The 23,444-nt window shown below is 46.2% G+C and overlaps 2 protein-coding genes and 1 long non-coding RNA gene across 4 annotated transcripts; all 3 read right to left on the reverse strand.

Annotated features, from left to right (window-relative positions):
• Positions 1-2,195: 2,195 nt before the first annotated feature.
• LOC144111347 (uncharacterized) lies at positions 2,196-7,440 on the reverse strand. The gene is made up of 2 exons (XR_013310030.1): positions 6,698-7,440; positions 2,196-2,639 (listed from the first exon to the last, which is right to left on the reverse strand). It is a non-coding gene; the product is annotated as an uncharacterized LOC144111347 (long non-coding RNA).
• Positions 7,441-15,073: 7,633 nt separating this feature from the next.
• LOC144131424 (uncharacterized) lies at positions 15,074-16,344 on the reverse strand. 2 transcript variants are annotated; one of them, XM_077664452.1, is made up of 3 exons: positions 15,978-16,344; positions 15,736-15,906; positions 15,074-15,652 (listed from the first exon to the last, which is right to left on the reverse strand). In XM_077664452.1, exons 2-3 carry the CDS (start codon positions 15,772-15,774, stop codon positions 15,395-15,397), a joined length of 297 nt encoding a protein of 98 aa, XP_077520578.1. In that variant the 5' UTR covers positions 15,775-15,906; positions 15,978-16,344; the 3' UTR covers positions 15,074-15,394. The 2 variants fall into 2 exon arrangements, with proteins under 2 accessions (XP_077520578.1, XP_077520577.1); XM_077664451.1 differs by having other exon boundaries at positions 15,736-16,344.
• Positions 16,345-18,285: 1,941 nt separating this feature from the next.
• LOC144111354 (uncharacterized) lies at positions 18,286-23,056 on the reverse strand. The gene is made up of 3 exons (XM_077644629.1): positions 22,735-23,056; positions 21,851-21,944; positions 18,286-20,672 (listed from the first exon to the last, which is right to left on the reverse strand). The coding sequence occupies exons 1-3, from the start codon at positions 22,885-22,887 to the stop codon at positions 18,328-18,330; spliced, it is 2,592 nt and encodes an 863-aa protein (XP_077500755.1). The 5' UTR covers positions 22,888-23,056; the 3' UTR covers positions 18,286-18,327.
• Positions 23,057-23,444: the final 388 nt, after the last annotated feature.

The raw sequence follows: 23,444 nt of genomic DNA on the forward strand, positions 1-23,444 counted from the left end.
AAAATCTATTTATGTGGTCGTAAACAGTGCGCAATTGTTGACAGGGAAGCTTAACCTTCTACCGATTCGTATGGGGTGCCACACGGCTCAGTTCTGGGACCTTTGCTTTTTGCTCTTTATATAAATGACTTGCCAGATTGTTTAACTAGTGCTCTTGCAGTAATGTACGCCGATGATACAGCTATTTTAGTAGCCTGTAAAAGTGAAACTCAAGAACTCATAATAAACAGAGCTTCAGTATTTAAATGAGTGGTTTTTGTCAAATAAACCATCTTTGAATGCTGCCAAAATTAAATACATTATCTTTAAACCAGCTTACAAGCAAAGGAGTATGCTGCCTTGCCAGATACAGCTAGGCAGCTAAGAACTGCAACAAGTCTTAACAGTTCTTTGCCTGGGCATTACACTGGACTGTGAATTCAACTGGAAACCGAATTTAGACAACCTCCGTAAAAAGCTGTCATTTTCGTGCTTCGCTCTGTCAAAAGCACGACAGTATTTTGATATGGCAGCTGTATTTTTGAATCTTTCAGTCACATATCGTATACTGCATTGAGGCTTGGGGATTTACATATCATACTTATCTTGAACCTAGCTTAATATTACAGAAGAGAGCTTTACGGTTTGTTAACTCGCCAGCACCTGGCACCCTGTCGGGACCGCTGTTTATGGACTCTAAAATAATGCCCTTACTTAAGCTGCGTGATTACCGCACCACTTCACTGGCATACAGGATAATACGCAACCAGACTCCCTTTCCGCCAACTATATTTTCTTAACCTAATAGAAATGCACGCGCAGTGCCCGAAGGCAAATTTTTGATACCTCCCTCTCATAACATCTATGGCCACCAGCGCCTGAGGAACACAGGTGTGAAAGCTTGGAACAATCTTCCCCTAGGCATTCTTCCTGCTTTCTATAGTTCTAACTCAATAACACTAAAAAAATATTTTTTGGCACTTGATTTTTAATCATTCTGTTATTATGCGAACAATAAGTAAAGGGCATTTATTCATAAGTTATGTGCTTTAACTGTTTTCGTTAACATGTGAGCAATGTGGACTACACAGTATTTTTTGTTGGTGGTGTATGAAGTGCACATTATTTTTATTATCATCTATCTGTTTGCCTGCATAACAGTGTTAATTATGCAATGTTTCTGTAAACAAGTGGTTGATTTACTTTGATGATATAGTTGGATGAGATGTGCAATCATTTGTTTTTCATTTTTAGTGTGTGGTCTTGTGTTCATGTGTGCACTCTTCTACCCCACTCTACCATTATCATGTGTATGGGTCCGTTGCTAGCCTTTGGCTATGGATCCGCTCAGCTTTGTGTTGGCGGTGGTTTCTCGTCGTCCGTGTCAGCCAGTTGGCACACGTGACGGTGCGAGTTGCCGCCGCCAACATATCGGCCTGCTGCTGCTGCGGGGCCGTTAAGTCAAGCCTGCAGGTGATTTCGTTTTCTTTTGCTCAAGCCACACTTGAGAGCAGCACGATCGTGGCACACCAATGCATTAGTCACATGGTTTATGTATTTCGTGGCTCTCTTTGGAGCTGGGAAAAGAAACACGTGAGGGTTTCCTTGTCATAAATGATGGAATGGGGGTTTCTGAAGGTGCACAACCACTCTTCAAACCCAATTTGTTCTTTAAAGTCAAGATTTATTAATTTAGGCAATTCAACTTAATTAAACTATTAATTGCAAAACAAAAATTGCATGTGGTGCGCAAGATGGCTGTCATGAATACGTAACTAGTTTCACTGGCCTGTCTCTAATAATATGTATTTTTAACCCTTGGCTCAAGTTAGCTCAGACACCCGGTATACAAAATTGTTTCTTTGTGATAAAAGATTAAAATGAACTTGTCAATGTCTAAAGGGCACATGAATGATAAAATGAGAAAACTGCAGGGAAACATACACATGGCCTTGCTTTCAAATAAAGTGGGAGTGTATGCATGGCCAACTCAGAAGAAAAAAGAAAGTAACAGAAAACAAATTACTGCTAACAAGAGATGAAGACTGAAGTTCAGATATAAGCAGCTTTTGAACCTTTAAATTTCGCTGTCACAACTGCCCATAAGTAAAAAATAAACTGCTAATCCAACATGAAAACTTTAGAGAAAGGTCATTCAAACAAAAGTGAAAATAAATAGTAGTGATTGATAGAGAAAGGTGATCAAGATGACCTGCTGTCAATAAAACATCAAATGCTGTTGTTGAGACAGTGCACAACCTAAAAATGGCATCATGGCTGAATCGTGCAGCATGTTGCAATCCATTGCAAGGGAAACATAGAAGCTCCAGTAACAGTCACTTATTGTCGCGCTGGACAACATGATAGCGTTTTCCAAGAAAAGCTGGTTTCATGTCCTTGCTAATGATTGCACGGTTACCACTCATATAAAGTTTACGCAGCTTTTCAAGCAGGCCAGGGCCCTCAAAGTGCACCCAGGTGCCCCTTCCGTCGGTGAGTGTGTATCCGTCATCCACGGGACGCAGCCTTGGTCCCAGTTGGGCAAGAGCCTCATTCCACGTCTCAAGACGCTTCTTTTCCTCTTCCCCCTGTGGAATGGGCTCGTGTGGAAGACTTTGAAGTCTTGCCACCTTTGGGATATTGAGAGCACTTTCCCCGACCTGCAGGAAACAACACAATTAGAGGCAGGCTGCTGTGTACTGCTACTGATAATACGATAGAAAACACTAAGCTGAATGAACTGTCGAATGCACCATGAAAGTGTGATTACTGCTATAACACATAACAATATTCCACGCAATTCTGTCCTGAACTACAGGCCAGTTTCATTAACTACTATTCCTTGTAAAATTATAGAACATACACTTGTACAGCTGTATAATGATTCACCGAGAGAAACATAGCATCCTAGTTCCAAGCCAGCATGGTTTTCAACGAGGCCGTTCCTGTACTGAACAGTTGGCTGAGTTTATTCATGACTTAGCCTTTGCAATCTACAAAGAGTAATTGGTTGTATAATCCTAGACTTTTTCAAAGTTTTGAATACAGTTTGACATGACCTTGTTCCAAAAATTATGAGGATATAACTTGAATGAAAATGTTATTACTACATTAAAGATTACAAAGCTAACAAGGGAGGGGAAAGTGTCAGGATGCTTGCCTGAGGCTTTCCCTTCTCTTGCTCACTTTGTGAATGTCAAGGACCATCAGCCTACCTTCTCTCAAGCATGCATTATAGATTAGTTGTTTTTAGTGCAGGATTCAAACATGGGAGCTCAGTGGGGTGGAGTTAGACGATATCGCCAGCCAGTAGAACACCTGGCCCCGCACCCAAGGTAGACAGGCGAGGGGGGACTAGCCAAGCCCCCGCTGCCGCAGCTGTTTACAATTAGCTTATATACCTAGTCACGTTGATCACCTTCTAGGGTGGAGGCGGCGGTGGCCAGCTCTGCACGAAGGCAGAGACCATGAGTGCCAACCGAGAAAAAGTTCCCCGCATGCCCCCTGGGAGTATGGCACAGCAGCGCCAACCTCCCTCTCTGTCGTAGGTAAAGCAAAATATGTTACGAATTAAGGTGCCTTCAGAAAAACAAGGGGTGTGCAGGGAAATCACTGTTCAGACAGTTGTCAGACATAGTCTCCCACCATGAGGCTGCAAAATTGTTTTTAAAAGGCTTATTAAGAGCACCTATATAGCCATCGCAAACGATTTTGCCACATTTCTATCTGGTGTGCCTTCTCGATGTTCATTTCGCTCACCAACAACCTGGCAACAAGCCTTCATAAGTGAAATTTCCCTTTCTCCTCCACTTTTGTTCGGAGGTGCAGAGATTGTCAGATGTCTACATCACAGCTGCACCTCACCAGGTGTGCGTGTGCACGAGCATTTTTTTATGCTTTCCGGCATATTCATGGTGGTGCTTCTGCGCAGTTGTCGATGTGAACCTGTTATGTCAAGACAGTACCTCATGGCATGTCATAGTATGCATCAAACACAGTTACCATTAACGGAGGATGGGGGCACGGAAATGTGCAAGCAGCTTCTGCCACATCATGCAGCGGAAAAAACAGACCAGGCCAAGAAGTTCATATAGACTTCCTTTCTGTACCAAAATGAACAGCACAGAGAAAAAGTGCGAGAGCAACTGCAGCAGACAAGATGTCTACCATTTGCCCATAAGTAAGAATGATGGGCCAATGAAATGCCGTGTTGTTGTGTTATCGCAACAAAGCGCTGGGTGGCAGCAGAGTGGGTAAGGAGACTTGCTTTGCCGAAAGAGTGCAAAAAAGCGTTGGAATTTTCACTGCCTTTCAGGACGCACATGGCTCTGGTAATTTGTAGAGATGATGATAATGGTCTGACCTATGCAATGGACTTGGTTAGTTGAAATGCCGAAACCTGGTAAGGGGCCTGCCCTGTAGAAGTAGATTTTGTATCTCCATGGAAAGTTTAGCTCACTGGTGAAAATTCCTTTCAAATCAAACTATAAAAAGAGGTATCGAAGTAAAAAGGGAGGCTATAGGTAGTTTTCGGAGACGTCACAGCAGTGTTATGTACGAGAGACAGTTGCCAGTGCACGGCATTGGAGAGGGCTCATTGCCACCACCATGACCGACTGCTCTCGTGTGCTGCAGTTTTTGGTTGTGAATTTCAACCACGCAGCCTAACCCAACTGATGTGTGCAGTGTTCAGCACAGAGAAAGTTTTCTACCCAGAATACAAAGAGGGATCCAGCAGTAAGGCTGCCCTGTCGAGTCTTCACAGAGCTTTGTGCGTTCATAGGCAGAACTCAATGAGTACAGCACCAGCAGGGCAAAATAACTTAAACAAAAGTCTGCTGCCTTTTAAGAATGAACCGCAGTGGTGGAGTGGTTAGAGCATCCGCCTCACATGCGGGAGGTGCGGGGCTTGATCTCCACTACCACCAGGTGCCCACTGCTGATACAACGGGTACAAGATTTCCGATTGCCTGGTGCTCAGCTTCTCTGGGGTGAAATGTTTGGGAAACGGGTCTTTAACCCCACCTTGAGAAGATGAAAACACCTTGTGCCATGGCATAATGCTCTGGGCTCTTTGGCCACAGATGCCCTTGAGTCATATAAATTCACAATCATCATCACCTTTTAAGAATGAAGTGGGCTTGATTAGGCTTGCAATAGTGACCACTCAAATCAACCCCTTCAAAATAAAAGCTTGCGAGGGGACACTGAAGCTCTGCCTTAAGGGTATGACGGATAGCGTCAATAGGTTAATGAGCTCATGCCCATATATGCGAAATTGGTCATTGACAACTTTACATTCATAGATACCTGGGAGTCCTCATAACACTCCTGACGCAGTGGTGCAGCGGTTAAGCGATGTGCCACTGCCCTGTGATGGCAGGTGCAGCCACCGGTGGGGCTTGTGCTACCCAGGTTGCTCTTCCTGAGCAACCTGTCGCAACCAATCATTAATTTACCTGTCACCTGCCATGGTGGTCAGTTTGCTCACAATCTGGTGGGCAGGTTGTGATGACGACACAAGCGGCCCACCTAGGTTGCTGCTCCAAGGATTTTTTGCTCACAATACTGCCGACACCGCCTGATTTTCTCCAGAACGAGAACCTTAATGCCATCGTGCTAGATTAAAAACAAGCAGTGTCACGCAGACAACTCAGCAAGAAAGGCCAAATACACTAATGCTCTGTAAGCCACAACATTTAAGAGTAAAAACATGTGAAACGCTTATTTTTTCTACACTGGTAAGCTCATATTGCTCCCCAATATGACTGACATGCTTTGATGGCAGCTGCTTTGCAGTCTTGCTCTTCACAGTCCACTGTTGAGGCAATAGTGCACATTTAGGGACTTGTGCACTAGCATCTGCAACGGTAAAATGTGGTTCGAAGTAGCTGACAGTCCCTTTGTACGTCATGGCAAGCCAGAAGGCGGCGGCGTCCATAGATCAAAGCAGTCGCACATCCTTATTTTTAACTGCAACGAGCTTATCACACAACTACTCTCATATAGGAAGAGAAAACGTGTATATCATTTCGCTTTTACCACTGCAATTAGTAAAACACCCCATGTGGAGTACATGCACCATAAACAGATGGGGATTAAAGCAATGGGCTTTGTAGACATCAACCTTCCCAGTAATCTGGCATGGCAAATGACTAGACTGAGGAGGCAATGTTATGATGCATCAAGACTATGTACAGCCTTTGTTAAAAATATACAGCCAAAGGGGTTTCCTTCTAAGCGATACAGTGAGTACACATAACACATTTGGCAATCCTAGGCTTGGTTGATTTGAGAGAGCTAAGCTGAAGGGCTCAGAACCAAACTGCTTGGGCTGTATATTCTTTATAAAGGCTGTGCAGGCATGCAACACACAAATAAGTGCACATAAACAGCATTAGTGTTGAAACACCACAGTTGTCTAACTCGGTACCTGTTTTCAACTGTTAACAATACCTCGTGTTGAAATTACAAAAATAAAATGGGCCACTTACTTAAGCGAAGGCCTGTCAAATGTGCCTTCTGTCTTGTTATGAGAAATGTTTTCAAATCGTACAAACCGCAGACATTTACCCCATCAACGAGTTCTGCAGCCACAGCAGCACCGAACACAATTCAATACTTATGCATTCTGAGCCAGAGATAACACACATTGATTACTTCGCGCGGACTGCAATTACAGGCTCCAATACGCCGCAACGCGACTTTGCGGGATTACCTGCAGCGACAAATGCGGGAAACACGCGCGCAACGTTGCGCCAAGTCCACCAGGAGGAACAGCCAGCTTCGCAGCAGGTGCGCCGCCCAGTACTGCGTGCAAAGCTCTCAGCACACTGCGTTTTGCACGGTTCTCCAGTGCGTGTACAGCCAGAAGCGGCAGGCCTGGCCACAAAGCCACATACGAAACCTGGTGTCCATTGGTCAACCCGCGTTCTAAGTCTTGGGTCATTATGCAGGTATAAACAGTGCCGCCGTCTGCAATCCACGCTAAGGTCACCTCGTAGCCACGGCTCCGCAACACAGACGCCAGGCCTACCAGCACTTTACGAAAGTCGGCTCGTAGCAACGGACTTTTGCAATGGAACGGCGTCCACGGTGAAACGTTGAGCCGCTGCAGCAGCCAGCAGTGGAGCCAAGCCACGGACCGCAAACGTTGCCTCCCGGACTCGATAGCTCGTAGGGAGTTCAAGATTTCATGAAGAGCTCTGCGCCGCGTAAACGTCTGCAGCGGCGGAAGCCAAGGCAGGCTTGCGTCGTCTAGAGAGTGAAGACCCTCTAGCGTCAACAGATCAAGGCGCTGATGTAACACCGCGTAGTCGATGGCTGTCATTGAAGCCGAACCGTAAACGCATGCAACACAGATATCCGTTCAAAAAAAAAAAATGTACCATGAACGCAAAACTGAAAAACCCAAACACTCCCTGTTTGACCGTTGCGCGATTTGACTCGATCCGTGATGGTGACCACTGGTGATGGTGGTGGCGATGGTGATGGCGGCAGTACGTATGTATCAGGAGAAGGTTGGCTACATGAAGGATTGGGCCATAAACGTAAAACGAAAAATGTAAAAACAACCGAAAACTAAGGTGTAAAAACTTATACAGAATTGTTTAAAGAAGCACGCATAACAAACAAAAATGAAACCGAAAGAGTTGGGCGTGGTGTTGCCAGACTGCCAAGCAGTACTGAAACAAGCGTTTCGGTGCAGGCGGGCTGGAAACGCTGATTGGTCAAACAAAATGTGACGTCACGTCTAAAACGTCACGTGACGTCATGGCCACGTGACTTTTAATGACGTCGTGTCCGGTTGGGAAGAGACATATTTTCCCTAGGTTTTTCTCGGAATTCCCCACGTTTTTGGCAGCGCGCGCGGGTTCAAAAAGCGCACATGATGCGCCGCGCTTTCACACACTGCATGCGCGTTTCTATATTTTTATTATATATGATATCCTTGAACTGCTGGTGTATTATTTTAGTGCGCTCGAACGGCGCGCTTCGTTGTGCATTTATTATATTCGCCACTGCCTGGCGGACCCGATACAGCTTTTGCAGACCTGAGAGGTTAAACACGTACTATCCATGCAAAGCCACGCAAATGCGCCTACAGGTGACCACGCCCGTCTATCAGCGTTCCGTCGAGTGCCTGCATTTACAATCGAGTGCTGTAGGACTATGCACCTGACCTAGAGCATACATATTATAATTTTTCCTTGTATTCTACATTCTCTACATGCAGGAGACTACACTCATAGCTTTCGTTAGTGCAGAAATTTCGTACAACCGTGTCAAAATTTGGCGGTCCGGTTTTGTTCTACACGACGTTTTGGAGGAGAAAAGCATTGGGTCTTTGAAGGACGACAGTCTATATAAACTCCTATTCACTGTGTCGTCGTACCTATCGTAATTAATGACGACATATAAAGGCTTTTGATACAACTCTCGTGATTTAAAACAAAACTGTTCGTTTCACTAACCCGCGAAAAAATATTGCGCGCAATCATTCGCCACAGCCCGTTGCTGCGTAATTTTTGTTTTGTGCGGATTTTCTTTTATAATATGACAGCTGCACGCGATAGCTTATATATATAGTTGCGCAGCCGACCACTGCAGGTACCAGTAAACACGTACCCCGTTTAGAATGAATTTAAAAACGCGGTCGGGAGTTGGAATTATTTGTCCGGGACGCTGCGGTCAAAGTTCGCAGTTTTGAAAATTGAAACACGGAAATTTTTGCGCATAGCTAGTCACTCTTGCATAAGTAAATATCTTATTCCTACCCATCATCCCTTTGTCAGAACACATATATTAATGAGAAAAACGACCCATTTGATGCAATTAAGTTCACAGTCCTACAGGGTGGGTTCCACAACAAAGAGAGCAACGGGAGTCGTACTTTATTTACAAATTTGTAACAATTGCTCACGGCATTAATGAAAGTCCGGGTTTATTGACCTCCATCGCCCCTTTCAGAGCCAGTGCTGACCTTAGGAGTGCCGGCGCGTCAAACCTCGGTCGTTTGCCGCCAGCGGCATCTTTTTCAAGCTTCGCTGCCCGTCCGCTTACACAAAGCTCATAATTCATCCCCCACCCCTGTCTTCCCAGTTCGACGTACCACCTTGTCGAGCGGGGTGCAATTGAAGAACCAAGAACCCTTGATTAAATGCTCCTGCCATTCACCTTTACCCCCCCCCCCCCCCCCCCACAGGACACTTTCGCGAACTCGTATGTTTTGCCGCCTTTTTCTTTTTCTTTTGTGTGTGTGTTTCATGCACAGTGCACGTGTGTGTAGTTAAGCTAACTGCGCCGCTGATTCCGCCTTCACTATTCGTACCGAAGACGCTCCTGGAACGTCTCCTGCCCTGTCTGAATTTATTGTTTATTTGTTTGCTCGTTTTGGCCGGCGGCACGGGCAGCACATGCATCTATGATTCTTATCTGCTCCGGGACTCCGCCAAAGTCTGTCATTGTTGCTTTGAGGGCCCGGATGCCCTCCCTCCCCTCGTTATTCCTTTTTTCCCCCGAGCTGGCCTCCCGCGCAAGCTCGCTGGGCGGCAGGGGACAAAGCGTTTTTCTTTTTCTCTTTATTTCTTTCTCCTTTTTCTAGTATTTTTCTTTTGTGCCCATCAAGGGTTCTTGGTCCTTCAATTGCACCCCGCTCGACAAGGTGGTACGTCGAACTGGGAAGACAGGGGTGGGGGATGAATTATGAGCTTTGTGTAAGCGGACGGGCAGCGAAGCTTGAAAAAGATGCCGCTGGCGGCAAACGACCGAGGTTTGTCGCGCCGGAATTCCTAAGGTCAGCATTGGCTCTGCAAGGGGCGATGGAGATCAATACACCCGGACTTTCATTAATGCCGTGAGGAATTGTTATTAAGTTTGTAAATAAAGTACGACTCGCGTTGCTCGAGATCTCTTTGTTGTGGAACCCACCCTGTAGGACTGTTAACTTAATTGCATCAAATGGGTCGTTTTTCTCATTAATATATGTGTTTTAACAAGGGGAGGTAGGGATAAAATATGCGCGCGGTGGTTATTAAAGCGAATTCGTATAAAGTTAACGGCCTGCCCAATGTACTGCGTACTGCACACACTGCATCCTAGGAGGTATATTACGTTGCAGAAATCCCAATCAGAGTTGTCATTAATTTTCCATTTGAATCCTGAAGCTGTGCTTATTTCACAGCTTGATGTTTGTAATGTGTTTGCAGACCTGGAATCTACTTTTTCCACAAGGTCGACACCCCAAAACCGGCTCTTTATGTGACTGAGTGTATTAGAATGTTTCGAATGTTTTTCGGTCGTCTGTAGACTGCATGAGGGAGAGCAGTGAAAATTTTGGCGAGGCGCTAGCTCGCTTTGTTTGAGAATGTTGAAATGTTTTTTTGAAGATTTTGTTTACGTACGTTAGGCGGCTGGGTTACTGGTGAAGGGAAGTACGAGATTTGCCTGATGGTCTGTTTGCTCGCTGCATCGACGTCACTCCAGTATTTGCTCTCGGTTGGGTTTAGATGTCCTTTGAATGGCATCGTCGGCAATGGCGACGGGTATCGCTGCTTAATGAGGACTTCTTGCATGCGTTTGGAATTTTTTACGAAGTCTTCATCTTGGGAACATATTCCTTTAGATCGATGTGCCTGAGAGTATGGGAGGCTTGTTTTAGAGTGACGAGGATGGTGCAGTCATTGTTCATTATGCAATGTAAAATCTGATTCACGAATATTTTTGTTACTTGTTGCACGATACGTTTGTTCCTGAAATTCAGCACATCCACCAGTATTGCGTTCCCGCGCGGCTTTCTTTTTTTTAACTGAGTACAGGTGAATAGCCACCGGATTCTTGGCTGATCGCCCAGTGTAGGTATGTGCCATCTTTTGATAGGCTAACAACATCAACAAAATTCGTCTTTCACTTCCAATCATGTGTGCTGCGGTATACTTTTTCTTCGACTTTGTATTGATTCCATTCGTAGTAGGCATGGGAGGCATTGGCCACGCTATCAGCTTCCGCAAGTTAGGTTCACGCAGAATTTGTTAGCTCCGCTTCAAGTTGATCTGATCTCCTTGCAACGAGTTGCTGAAGAAAACGGGTGGACGGGGCAGTGCGGGAAGAAGAGTCGTCGAAGGAAGACATTTGTAATGTTTCTTGAATATAGCCAAAGTTTCTGTTACCGTTATTCAGTTTTTGTCCCCCTGTGATTTATCAGCTATTATTCGAACCCCCAAAGTTTAAAGTTCAAAGTATTAGCATTACTTTTAAATTCAGAAGAAGCTACTAAACATTACAATTGGGATATATTCGCAGGATCTGGCTTGGAGCTATTCTGTTTGTATCCCTGATTATACTCCTATATTCTTCGTAGATTTTTTGGTTATTTTGGCTCTTCTCTTAATTCCCAGGCATGTAGCTTGAGTTCTCATTCTTGCAGACTGCCTTTCAGTTCTAGTCTCCAAAATTCCGGAAAATCGTTATTGAATTGGTCGCTTAGGTTTTATGTTCCGTGCACAGTGCGTGAGATCCACTTGGTCTGAGTACCTGCCTATTCGGGTGTTTATTTTAACGAGGTGGCTGATTTATTGGCAAGGTCAGCTCTCAGCGCTCCTGTAATCTTTCCTGTCCTTCACCTCATTATGTTGGAAACTTCACGTTTCCAGCGGTTCCAACATATTTCAGCCAGCTTGAGTGATCCGTTGCTCAATACCGTGGATTTTCACCACTTAAATTACCCATGGAATGTCCAGTGGTGTAAATCAAGGCATTGCGAGGTGTCAGTGACGCTTCTGCGATGCAAAATCCCTCACTTAAATTTATACTTGCGCCGATGCGGGTTCGCTGCGACAAACCTTTGTGTCTCATGTGGGCAAGTTGAAACAATAGGTCATTTTCTCGTCTCTTGCCGGCGGTTCGCAGTTCAAGGAAAGCAGTATTTGGAGGTCCCTCTTTCGAGGTTAGGCCTCCCTCTGTCTCTTCCAGTTCTTCTCTCGTTCGGTGCGAGCGCCAAGGAATTCCCGTTAAGCAGTGTTTGTGGCTACCTTCATGATCGCATAAGTGCGACTGATCGGTCACCTTGTTAGCTGCATACAAAATTCTGTTGCATGTCTAAAATGCTTGATTCTATTCTCGGTAATTCATATTTCTTAAATTTTATTGAATTTTCCAATTTTTATTCTGATTCAGTCTTCTACGCCGCCGCCTCACGTCTTTTTTTTCCCCCGTGCAAATATTTCATTGGCAATCTCCACTGTACCTTGGCAAATCCCCCCGCGTGGGTATGTGCCATATATATTTACTGACGTGAAGAAGAAGAGTGTGGGCTACGAACACTGTCTGTACTTGTGCTCTTCCTTTTATTTGTTGTCTGTTTGCATTGTAAGGCATTAATAGGTAGAAAGGCATGCACGTAATGGGCATACCCTGTACGCATGAATGCGGAAGATGGTCATGGTTGTCCAAGCATTGCCATCAAAGCAACGGGACCTTCAAGAAACAGCTAGGATATGGTTGTGACCCCTCACATGCAGTGATACTCACACAATTTGAAAGTGTTGCAAGTTACAGCAGTCCCGTGGTTATATTGCTGCAAAACAATTAAGCTAGCCCATTCATGCGGAAATATTTTTAGAGGCTGCCAAAAAGGAACATGTCAAAAAGTTACACGTCCTGTTTCATTGTGTTTGAAATGAGGCTTAAGATTAAATTAATGTTACAAATACGCGCTGAAGAAATGAAACGATTAAACTCTCATGTGAAGGAAATACAAAAGGGTATATTTACGAAAACCTATTTACAAGCTAAAATAGCATCGCACACACACTCTCACGGGTTCCTTGTCGTCTGTCACTTGACTGAGTCGCCTCCAAGCGCTGCAGGCTACCGCGCACCTGCAGTGCACCGGAAGCGCACACACACACAAACACACACACTCTCACGCGCACACGTGCATGGGTCCACTTGAAAGGAGACGCCGCACGGCTCTCCGGTTCGTACTTCTGGCAGCGGCGGCATTTCCCGCGGCCCTAACGACCACACCAATAAGCTAACGAAGCGGGCGCCCATCGGTCCGTTCGCAGAACGGAGGGTGCCGCCAAGGACGCCCTCCCGCACCGAAAGCACACATGCGGGCACAAAAGAACGCTCGCTGCGCAGAACGACACTCGCAGAGAAACACATGTATATGAGAAATGGCCCCTTCTTACAAATGATGGTGGTAAACGAAATGAACAAGCAACTGCTGTGCAATCCATGCACTGTCATGCAGTACTTACTCAATCACAGTCCAGTGACTGCAGAGCGGTCTGCAACCAGTAACTTGCAAAAAAACTATACTATGCAGCGAGCTTGTTTGCACGGTATTTGTTACATTTATCGAACGATCACATGAAATTGGTATGGCTATTTCTACACAGTGCATTTCCTAAAGACTCCTTTCTGCCATACTGTACTTTTTACCCAAAATGCTTCTTACAGAGTCATAAATTGTTACGTACGCGTATAAAGATGTTTGTAGCAGGTGTGTGAGCCTGAACCAAAAAAAAACCTTTTATTTTCCTTAATTCTTCAGTATTCCTGATTATGACGACATATGGGCATTTATATGTTAGTACAATTTTTTTCACGCATCACAATTAACTGATGCACCGATGTGTTTGGTACACATTCATCTTCATACATTTCATGTCTGTTTGGTCAAAAAAATACGAAATAATAGTTGACTGCATTAGTTTTGACTACCATCACACAGCATGCTCTTGAAATTCCTCTAGCTGTTGTACAGAAGTCTGTAATTGGCTTCATTGCATAGCTTCATACTTGAACCATTTAAACTCTGCAAACTGTTCTTTTTACCGCACATGGCGACATGGCATGCGAAGCCGCGTGGGAACGGGCGAGGAGGATTCGGAGGTACAGCTGCAACTTCGCTGGAATCCAGACAGCTAGGCACTTGTCACGGTTAATTTCGGAAAGGCGGCTATGCCCCAGTAAAGTTGCGTAAGGTCTTTCCTTGCAGACCTTACTAAGTTCCTTCACTTCGCACCAGAAATGCTCACCGCCCGATTTTCACGGCAATGAATAAGCTTGCAAGGAATGTTATCGGCGGTCGCACGTGCATGACAATCCTTTCGACATGCGTGACGATGCCCACCGAAGGCATTTCAGGCTGTCGAAGGGACTTGTACGCTGGCTAAGCGAAGAGCGCGGAACATGCGTCACTGACAGCCCCCTTCCTTTCGCCGTCTTGTCCATCGTGCGTCGCGCCGAGCCCGACAAAGAAAAGGCCGTCACCCCCCCCCCTTTCCCCTTCTGAATCGAGGGGCGGGGGGGGGGGGGCGGAAATTCCGCAAATAGTTTCCCAGAGGCATCCTTTTTTTTTTCATGGGGTCAAGGAAGGTGGCCCAAACAGTGCGAGGCAACGTTCTCTGTTCATTCTAGAGAAGCAAGCTTACACTGCAAAATTAAACCTTGTCTTTCTCTTCCAAATGCAATTAACTAGGAGTCCTGTCCAAAACCATTTCAGGTTGTTATGTGGGCACCCCCAACCTTTTTTATTTCCGTGTAACTCCAGCACTTCTTCACCTTTGTCATTGTAGCCGCTATTGTTCAAGTACCATGCAACATCTTGTTATTAAAGGACCTTTTTAATTGGAAATGAGAGCATGTGCACAGGGTGGAAAGCGCGTGATCTGCCAGGAAACACTAAAGCGGCCCCGAGAAGGGATCTTTATTAAGGATGCCAGCCATCTTGGGCCTCTCCACTTGGCAACGACGACAAAGCGTGTGCGGTCCCTATGGTTAGGCCCCAGCTGTGGAAGCCATCCTCGGACACGACCATGACCTTCGACATCTGATGTTTTTATTTAAAAACACAGGGACCAAAGTCGTGCTGTATGCAGTGCAATCGCCATGTGGTTCCATAATCATCCATTTAGCCCGGCTCTTTGGACGGATTCAGGAAACGACTGAAAAGAACAAAAGTAACGAGCAAACAAAGTAACGAGCAAAAAAAAAAAAGCGCTCGTCTGTCGTCTTGTGTGTTTCTTCTCTGTCTTCGTCTAAGTTTTGCGCTACCTTCTTATATATCAAACAAAGGTGCGCTGCATAAAAGTTAGAACGTAAAGAGACGAAGGCACGCTGCGCTAATGCTGTAGCGAGGTCTAACATGTAAAATTTCGCGGCTGGCGTCGATTTCTACAAAGCGCGAGTAGTGCCTACGGAAATAAACAAAGGCGCACTGGAGATGGGTAAGTCTGTATACAAGCACGAGTTTTTGTCTCTACCAGCGATTTACTAGCTCACACCGCGCGATTTTGATGTCTGGCGTCGATTTCGACAGAGAGGGAATACGGGCACGAAACGGGACGCTCGCGATCTGCCAGGAAACAATGAGGTGGCCCTAAAAAGGGCCGTTTGCAGGAGCACTTCAACCGCGACCTGCAGCGGCGTGGCGGCGCGGTGAGCAGTAGGCCCAGCAGTGGTCCGTCTTGTGCCCTTTGGCTCCGCACCGACGACACCGGTGCACGACGTACACCTCTCCTGGTCTTGCCCTTGAAGCCGACGCTATCCCTGGTCCGTAGATCTTGACGAGGGCCGCGACGATAATCTTTGACATCTGGTCGATGCCCCGGTCTGCGGCAAACAAGGACAGCATCGGCTCGCCAGAAGCATCCAGGAAACGATGCTGCAAAAAAAGTTACGTTACAAGCGCCGCAATTTGGCGAGTTCTGCACGAGAAAACTTGCGAAAACGTTGTTCAACCCTTACCTCGTGATTGAGAACGTGCACGCCAGACAAGCGCTTCATCGTGGCTGTCAGACGGCGGTTCAGATGGCGACGCCGGCGGTCCTCAAACCGCACCTTATGTGGGTCGTCGTAATGGAGTTGCAAAATTTTGAACACCAGCACGACGTGCTCCTGCAGCAGGAAAACGAGGTCCTGGAATGCGCAAGGCATGTAGGTAAGCGGTACAGCACTTCATGAAGCGAAATTTGAGATAAAATGCGTACCTTTATGTCGCTGGCGATTTCTCGCGGGTCAGCGCCTTTTGGGGGTCGTCGCAATGTCGTGGAAGCAAGAACTGTACAGAAATTTCAGCTGGCTGCGCCGACGAGCGCACCACGCAAAAAAAAAAAGCCATACCTGGACAGCTTCCGAAACGCGCGCGCCGCCGCCTACGCTCACGAAGAGAATGCCCGCAGACCACGCACGCCCGGCGGCCGGCCAGCCGGCCCTAGCGATTCCCTAGGCACTCTAGGGACAGGCCGAGAGAGGCGCGGCGAACCCACGTCCGGTTGAGAACGAGGGAGAAGCAGAAAAACGTCACGGAGAAGCGCATCCCATCGACCAATCAGCGTTTCCAGCCCACCTGCACCGAAACGCTTCTGTACTGAACGTCTAGAACCGAACGATCGCACCCCGGACTCCTCGGATGTAGAGATGGGCAAAACGGCCCACTTCAGTCAGCTGCTGGGAACGGCTCAGCTCACTGAAATGAACTGGCTCATTTGAACGGCTCACTCAAATCTGTGACGGTGATCGGGTCGCTCAGGAGCGAGCCGGGTCTTTTGAGCGAATACTTTAAAGAACGAGTGAGCCGTGGTTTTCTTTCCCACTCCCTCTCTCCCCAAGTGCAGCGCAGAAGGAGTGGTTCTGTAAAACTGAGCGCCGGTTCTTTTGGAGAGCCGGTTTTCTCTCGTTCAGTGAGCAGTGCCAAACCGTTCAGTCAGAGCCGGGTACTCTGGCAAAGTGCGTATTGCTGGGCGAGTTGGTTGAGAGCCGGTTCTCTCTCGTTCAGTGAGCCGTGCCGAGCGGTTCAGTCAGAGCTGGGTCTTCTGGCAAAGTGCGTACTGCTGGACAAGTTGGTTGAGATACATTCTGAGCAAAACAGCGCTCGCAGAGTGCTTATATGTGTTGTCCTGCGCTGTTGTGTCTTCCTTGTTCTCGTCAGTTGTCTACGAGCGGTGTTTCCGAGCGATGTGCGCGCTTAATTAGCAATTAGCTAGGAGCCTTCGGCCATCACAGCAATGCTGTCATGCGGACAGTGACTCCTGCGCCTCTGTCAATTTTTGCGGGAGACGGGGGGGCACCGTACCGTACACAGCCGAGGGACCGAGGGGCTGGTTGCGACTCTTGCGAGGAAGAGTGGGAATGCAGTTGCTTTCTCGCACTGCTAATAGATGGCGCGCAAATCGCACCCGGCCTAGGGTGCCTCGATGCGCGCGCCCTCTCCGCCGCTCCGTGCAGGGTGGGGACAACCGCGTCGTCTGCTGCAGTGTCCGCCATATTTGAGCCCACTCGTTTCAGAACACTGGAGGTAAGCTTCTCTGCGCAGCGAAGGCCCCTTCACCATCGCGGCGAAACAGGTTTTGGAGGCAGAAATAGGGTGCATCGCTGGGGACATCTATTGTTGCCGAACCCTTTCCTACAGGCTTCTGCCCTGTGTTGCTTTCACAATAAAGAGATTAGGGGCCGCTCTCCCAAGCCATTGCTGCGGTTACAATGCACCCTCCCTGGGCTGCATTCCTGAAGGAAATTTGAAACGCAGCTGTGCCAAGGTGCTCGCCTGGCCGTGCACACCATAACATAAAGGAATAAAAGTCGTTTGCGCTGCACCCAACTCTTCTCCCTCGGACAGTTCGCGTCGCAATCGTAAAGGTGTTTTTTTTTTATGCAGAAAAGCTGACTTACGGAGTTTTGTAAATTGTCTGGGACTCAGTGCGCTGACTCGCAAAAACAGAGTTTATCTCGTTCGCCGCAACGTATTAGTCAATATTAAATGCTGAGAATGATAAGGCTTATTAATGAAACATTTTACCCCCTCAGAATCAAATGGACGCAATCTGTAGGCCCTTGGACATTCGTAGTCGTTTGATCCTTGGCATCGCTTGTTTTTGTTTGTTAATTTGTGCAGGTAAAAAAAAAGAAACAATGCTGTGGTACAGGAGTTTGCACTGTAGCTGTAATATACAATGCAGCTGCATAATTCGTGCAGCTTTTTTTCATGTAAAGTAACCACTTTAACAAAGCATGGGATAATTTCGGCTCCTTCATACCTTCACCGAAAACATTAAGTGAACGCAAACTTGACTGTGAAAAATACTCTCATGAAAAGGCAAAAAAATAACATCTATCAACAGAGCCTATATTGGGAAAATGCGCGTGTCTCATCGACTGAGGAAGTTTTTCTTATATAGTGTGAAGAGTTAATGAGAAACGTAAGTGCACAAATTTCACTTACTTAGGAGTTGTAATAATGCAGTTTATTTATGTTGTAAATTATTAAAGCTACTGTCAAAAAATAGGAGACAAGCGAACTATGGTGAATTTGACATTTATACACAATATTTACAAATCTCTTCACGGCAAGCTGACGCCAGCACACGTTTTGCTTGCATGTCCATTGACTTTTTTTTCTTCCAGTTGTCGCAGGTGAATTCGCAGCCTCGTTCGAGCGTAGGTCGAGTATAACAACTTCTGAATGATTTCGTTGTGAACCTGGCATGTTTCAACATTAAACGGAACCATTTGTCTTAGGTATGTTATCACAGCCTGCACTGGAGATTTCATAGTTAGAAGGCTTTCCGCCCATTCTGTGATGCCCTTAAAATGCTCCTCGCACGACTTCAGCACTTTCATCACTTCAGGACTGGGGTAATGCAGGTTGTCGCCATTTTCGAGGTACTCCTTCAGCCTTGTGAGATATGCATTTTCAGCGTCACTAGAACCGAGCAGAGTAGCTTTGCACTGCTCGCAATTATTTATGGCTTTCAGAATACCTTTAACGAGGAATCCGGCAATATGGAACAGAATGCTGCATTCAGTCGATGTTAGCGCTTCAATGAAAAGAACCTCCGAGTCATCGATTTCCTTTACCTCGGCTTCAGCGAGTTCACGTTTCCCGTTTGACAGAAGGTCAACCAGGTACTCAGAATCGTCAACACTGTAGCTGGTGGTAGACGGCGTGTGCAAAAATTGGCTTATGCACACAAGTTTCAGTGCGCATTTCATATCATAGGCGTCTGGGACAGGCTTCCTGAGACGAACCACAGAGAAAAGATTCTCAAGGCAATCTTGTAGCAGCCTGCTGGTGAGTAAGAAGCTGTAGCCCTCCGAGTTCAAAAGAATGTCTTGCAGGCGAAGCACGACCGTTGTGGAGATCAGGAGGCCCGCCTGCGATGGCTTCCACTGAGACGTGCTGCCCATGCTCATCCCTTGAAAGGTGTTTAGAGCCAGGTTTAGAGTTTCCAGAGCTCTATGATGCTTCGCCACATCGTGCAGACTTAGGGCAACAGATGGATGACGCGACGACATTAATGCGTACCATCTTGATACCAGCTCTAAAAACCAAGCTGTTGTTTCTGCCTCTATGTCCAGCACTTTTTCCTTGATGAGGTATCGGATTGCACTGGGAGCTTCTCTGAAAAATTGCACGGCAAGTCCGACTTTCATTTTCGTAAAATGTCCAGATGAGACATGGGCTTCAGAGAGCTTCGGTGCGAGCTTTAGCTCCCTTTCCTTGTCAAACTCCAGCACAGCATGCACATGATCCAGTTTCACTTCACGTGAGGGAAGATCGCACTGGCTGGCTGTTGCTTCACTTAATGTAAATGCATGAGATGTTATCAACTGACCTTTAATATTCTTCAAAACATGAGCAGCGTCTGCGTTGAAGAACAACTCCATATCATTGAGCGAAGGGTGTGGTATTGAGCAGGTTGTCTTCGAATTTCGGTGGCTAGAAAATCCCAGCTCACGCCACATCGCTCGATTTGAGGCGCCCATGTCGGACGTTACAACCCGAACTCTGAGGGAAATATCGGCGCAGAGTTGGACAACTTGCAGAACAATGTCCTTGAGCGTGCGGCCATCCACATGGCTTCCAGTGAAATGATAAGCTATCACCTGCTTCCATCGCTGGTTGAGACCTCCAACCATAAACACCAGAGCGTGATTAGCAGGCTCATCTGGCTTTTGTGGCAATGTCACTCCCCCATACACAATGTCTTCAGCGCGGTCAAGCTGAAACCCTCTGGCAATCTCCATCTCATCGATAAAGAGGACGCAGTCTTTTTCTACATCTTCCATGCCTTGTGCCTTCGCTTGGAGAAGTTCTACAACGTCTGTAAGAATTCCTGGTGAGAACTTGAGCCAGTGGAGGCGACGAGATAGAGTTCTTTCTGCCGGAAGTGGATAGCCGAGCTGTCTGAGAGTTCTGTAACCAGACTTCCCACAAGAAAACTTCAGTTGAAGCCCCTGTTTAATAGTCTGCGGCGACCAGATGCTTCCCTTGTTGCTTTTTCGGGAAAGTGCACGAACTTGATCTTTATTTAAAAATTTTATCCTTTTTTTAAAGTGCTCTACGGCGCTTTTTAGCTTTCGCACCTTCTTTCTAAGAGAGTTAATAGTCAAGTTGGCTTTTTTATGCACTTCTTGAAGTTGTCTGTGGTTCTTTCTCACATCTTCCAGTTGTTTTCTCAGTTGAGCGCAACAACTACTGGATGAATGTGCATCGCAGCCTTCATTTTGCTCTGTTTGTCCATCGCTAGGCTGATAGACAACCTCTTCACTTAAGTTCGTTCCCCCAGGCTCATCGCAATCCGCAAAAACGCCAGGTCCTTGTTCCTGCACTGTTGAGTTTGATGTAGTTGGTAGAGCGGGTGTGCCTCTCTCCTTAGGAGCCTTTCTTTGGTGGTGGACCATAGCTGCACAAACAAAAGGAAATGCAAGAGCAGAAATGAGTGAAGTTCGTCAGAATTGCTCAGTGTCGGCAGTTATTTCATAGCTGCGCGAACCATAACCTAAAAGCGAAAATTTTAAGCTTGAAAAGTTCCAATTCCAATTCAATTCCAATTCCAATTTATTTCAACATCAATACCCACAGACACTGATGTCACGGACAGTGGGCAAAAAGCCACAAAAATAGGGCTTGGCAGCGCCCACTGACCGTCTTCTTGACAGCGACACAGCAGTGCAAATATACATTAGATATGAGCAAGACATGAAATCAATGAAAAGAACTTGTGCAAAAAAACTAGGCAGGTAACACTTTGCATACAAAAAATAATGATAGGAAAGTAACAATATCACCACACATCTGAACAAACAGTCAATAAATAAGTGCAAAAAACACAGAGGCGAACGCGTTGTAACTTGAAAAAAAATATATATATATATATATATATATATGTGTGCGTAATCAGTTAAGTAATTTCGGCAGTTGAAATCGCAGCATCTGGTCACCATATTTTGTGCGGTTACACGGAACCTCCCAAGTCTCGTGATAGCGAGTGTCCCGAACATTTCTGTTTAGTGTTAGACTCGATATAATTTCAAGAGTTTTGTTTTTCTTTCTGATACCTGTTTGATAACGCTTTCTGAGAGTATGGTGATAAAGTTCAGGAAGCGGCACTAATTTTAACTCCCTGAATAGTGGTTCGGAATGAGCAAGGTATGGGACATTCATGATCGCTCGAACAGCCTTCTTTTGTATTATATGTAACTGATTAATGTTTGATAAAGTGGTTGTCCCCCAGACTAAATAACAGTAGTTTATTATTGACATAAAAAGAGAGTTATATATAAAGCGTTTTACACATGTAGGGAGGCAATGTCTCAATTTAGAAAGTACTCCGGATACTCTGGATATTTTCCTAATGATTGTATCTACTTGCAGATCCCAAGACGTGTGCTGTTCAAAGAGCACTCCCAAACATTTGGCAACAGGCACAATTTCAATGACAAAGTTTTAAAATTGCAATTGGTAATGCAATTGGTACTGCATTTAGAAGGCCAGATTTTAAGCGCTATTATTCTAACTCATGAGTCACAACAGTGATGCACATCATATTTGCCATCAATAATAAAATATAGTGCAACTTACGTCTGAACGAAAAAATGGTTGGAACAGCGTTTGACTTTAGCAGCTTCCTTCCATCCGCGCGGTGATTCTCGTAGCAGTTGTCTTCGAAATGGGCCTGCATAAGAAAATTAATTCAGGCGTCCAGTATGTAGTACAAACAGAAAGAAATGCCCCTTTTGAAAGATACACAAGTTCTGGCACTGCTCCAGCGATGTTAAGGAGTCGCGCACACTCGGCAGCTGCATTTATCAAATCCTAAAAGTCAGACTAATAATGGCTGCGCACAAGGGAAATAGCCGGCACTGCACAATAACTGCGCCAACGTTAGAAATGCCAGATAGAAGCCACAAGTTCTTAGCGAAGCTACTATATACGAAAGCTCACATTCACGGGAGTTTTACCAAAAGTAACTAATTCCTGGCTTCGTCAAACAGCCTTGGAACAAATAAAAACTCCACAAAACTATTGTCAAAGTTTCTGACGCTTCTGACGCATGTCTCTTGATGCGTTTGCTTTTAGGGCCATTTGAAAAATTAATCAAGAACCTGTCGGCTCTAAGCTAACCGACTACAAGCAAGCAGTCTGTTATTGCATAAATGCCGAGTGCTTCTGCAACGCTTCACTGTATATAACTAATATTACCGTTAGTTGTGTTTATTAGCCTGTGCACAGAAATACAAAATCCATGTCCACACCTGCGAGTTATGAAAATGATTTTCCGCCACTCATCTGCTGTATAATTCCTCCTTATATATGTTTCATAAAAGATGTAGTCACGTAGCGTGCGTAGTTACAGCCTTTCCAGGAACACTAACACAACTTCCAGCGCACATATTAAGTGTAAACCTGCAGCGACAGACATAACTACAAAAAATCGCAACCGTCCAAATAATCACTGTACTTACATTGCATATGCGCGAAGAGTTTGCAGGCTGCCATTTGTCCCGCTTTATCTTCACCGTCCAGAGGAGCCTTCTTTTAGGGTCTCTTGGGAATGAAAACATTCTCCAGCCATTTCTGGAGTGGTTTGAGCACAGTGGCACGCAACAGCCAGGCATCTTGCGAGTTTTGAAACCGAAGAAAACTGCGACCGGGCGGACGCGCGACCACGCACGTGCAACCGGCCCGTGGGGAAGCGAGGAGTGGGCTCAAATATGGCTGCCCTCTTCCGCGGCGGCGGCACTGACCCTGTCAAAGGATGGCTCCACCCTGCACGGAGCGGCGGAGAGGGCGCGCGCATCGAGGCACCCTAACCCGGCCTAAAGTCCCTCAATTATATAAATAATATAATAACCTTAACCCGGCTCTAGACCGGCTCTGACGGAACGGCTCGTTACGGGTCGGCCCGGGGCCTATGGACCTATCAGCGCGCGGCGCCTTTTCTTTCTATCTGTCCTCTCCTATCCTTTAACTCTCCTACTTTCAGCACGCGGCAGCGAGCGTGGCTCGGCTTGAGCCAGTTGGCAGGCCCGTGCACTTTCCTTTCTTCCTGTCAGCAACAGCAGCAGCACGGCTCACTACGGCTCACTGAACTGGAGAGAACGGGCTCTCCAAAAGAACCGCCGCTCATTTTTACTGAGCCACGGCTCGCTCGCTATTTAAAAAGAGCGGCTCA

Source organism: Amblyomma americanum, chromosome 1, assembly GCF_052857255.1.
Source record: "Amblyomma americanum isolate KBUSLIRL-KWMA chromosome 1, ASM5285725v1, whole genome shotgun sequence".
Lineage (NCBI taxonomy): Eukaryota > Metazoa > Arthropoda > Arachnida > Ixodida > Ixodidae > Amblyomma > Amblyomma americanum.

Excerpts from the sequence above, each read along its gene's own strand:
- LOC144111354 (XM_077644629.1), bottom strand. The coding sequence starts at position 22,887 with ATGCCTGGCTGTTGCGTGCCACTGTGCTCAAACCACTCCAGAAATGGC. Across the intron at positions 21,945-22,734 it reads ACTCTTCGCGCATATGCAAT|GCCCATTTCGAAGACAACTG; the intron begins GTAAGTACAGTG and ends TTTCTTATGCAG. Across the intron at positions 20,673-21,850 it reads AACCATTTTTTCGTTCAGAC|CTATGGTCCACCACCAAAGA; the intron begins GTAAGTTGCACT and ends TTGTTTGTGCAG.
- LOC144131424 (XM_077664451.1), bottom strand. The coding sequence starts at position 15,924 with ATGCCTTGCGCATTCCAGGACCTCGTTTTCCTGCTGCAGGAGCACGTC. Across the intron at positions 15,653-15,735 it reads TGCACGTTCTCAATCACGAG|CATCGTTTCCTGGATGCTTC; the intron begins GTAAGGGTTGAA and ends CTTTTTTTGCAG.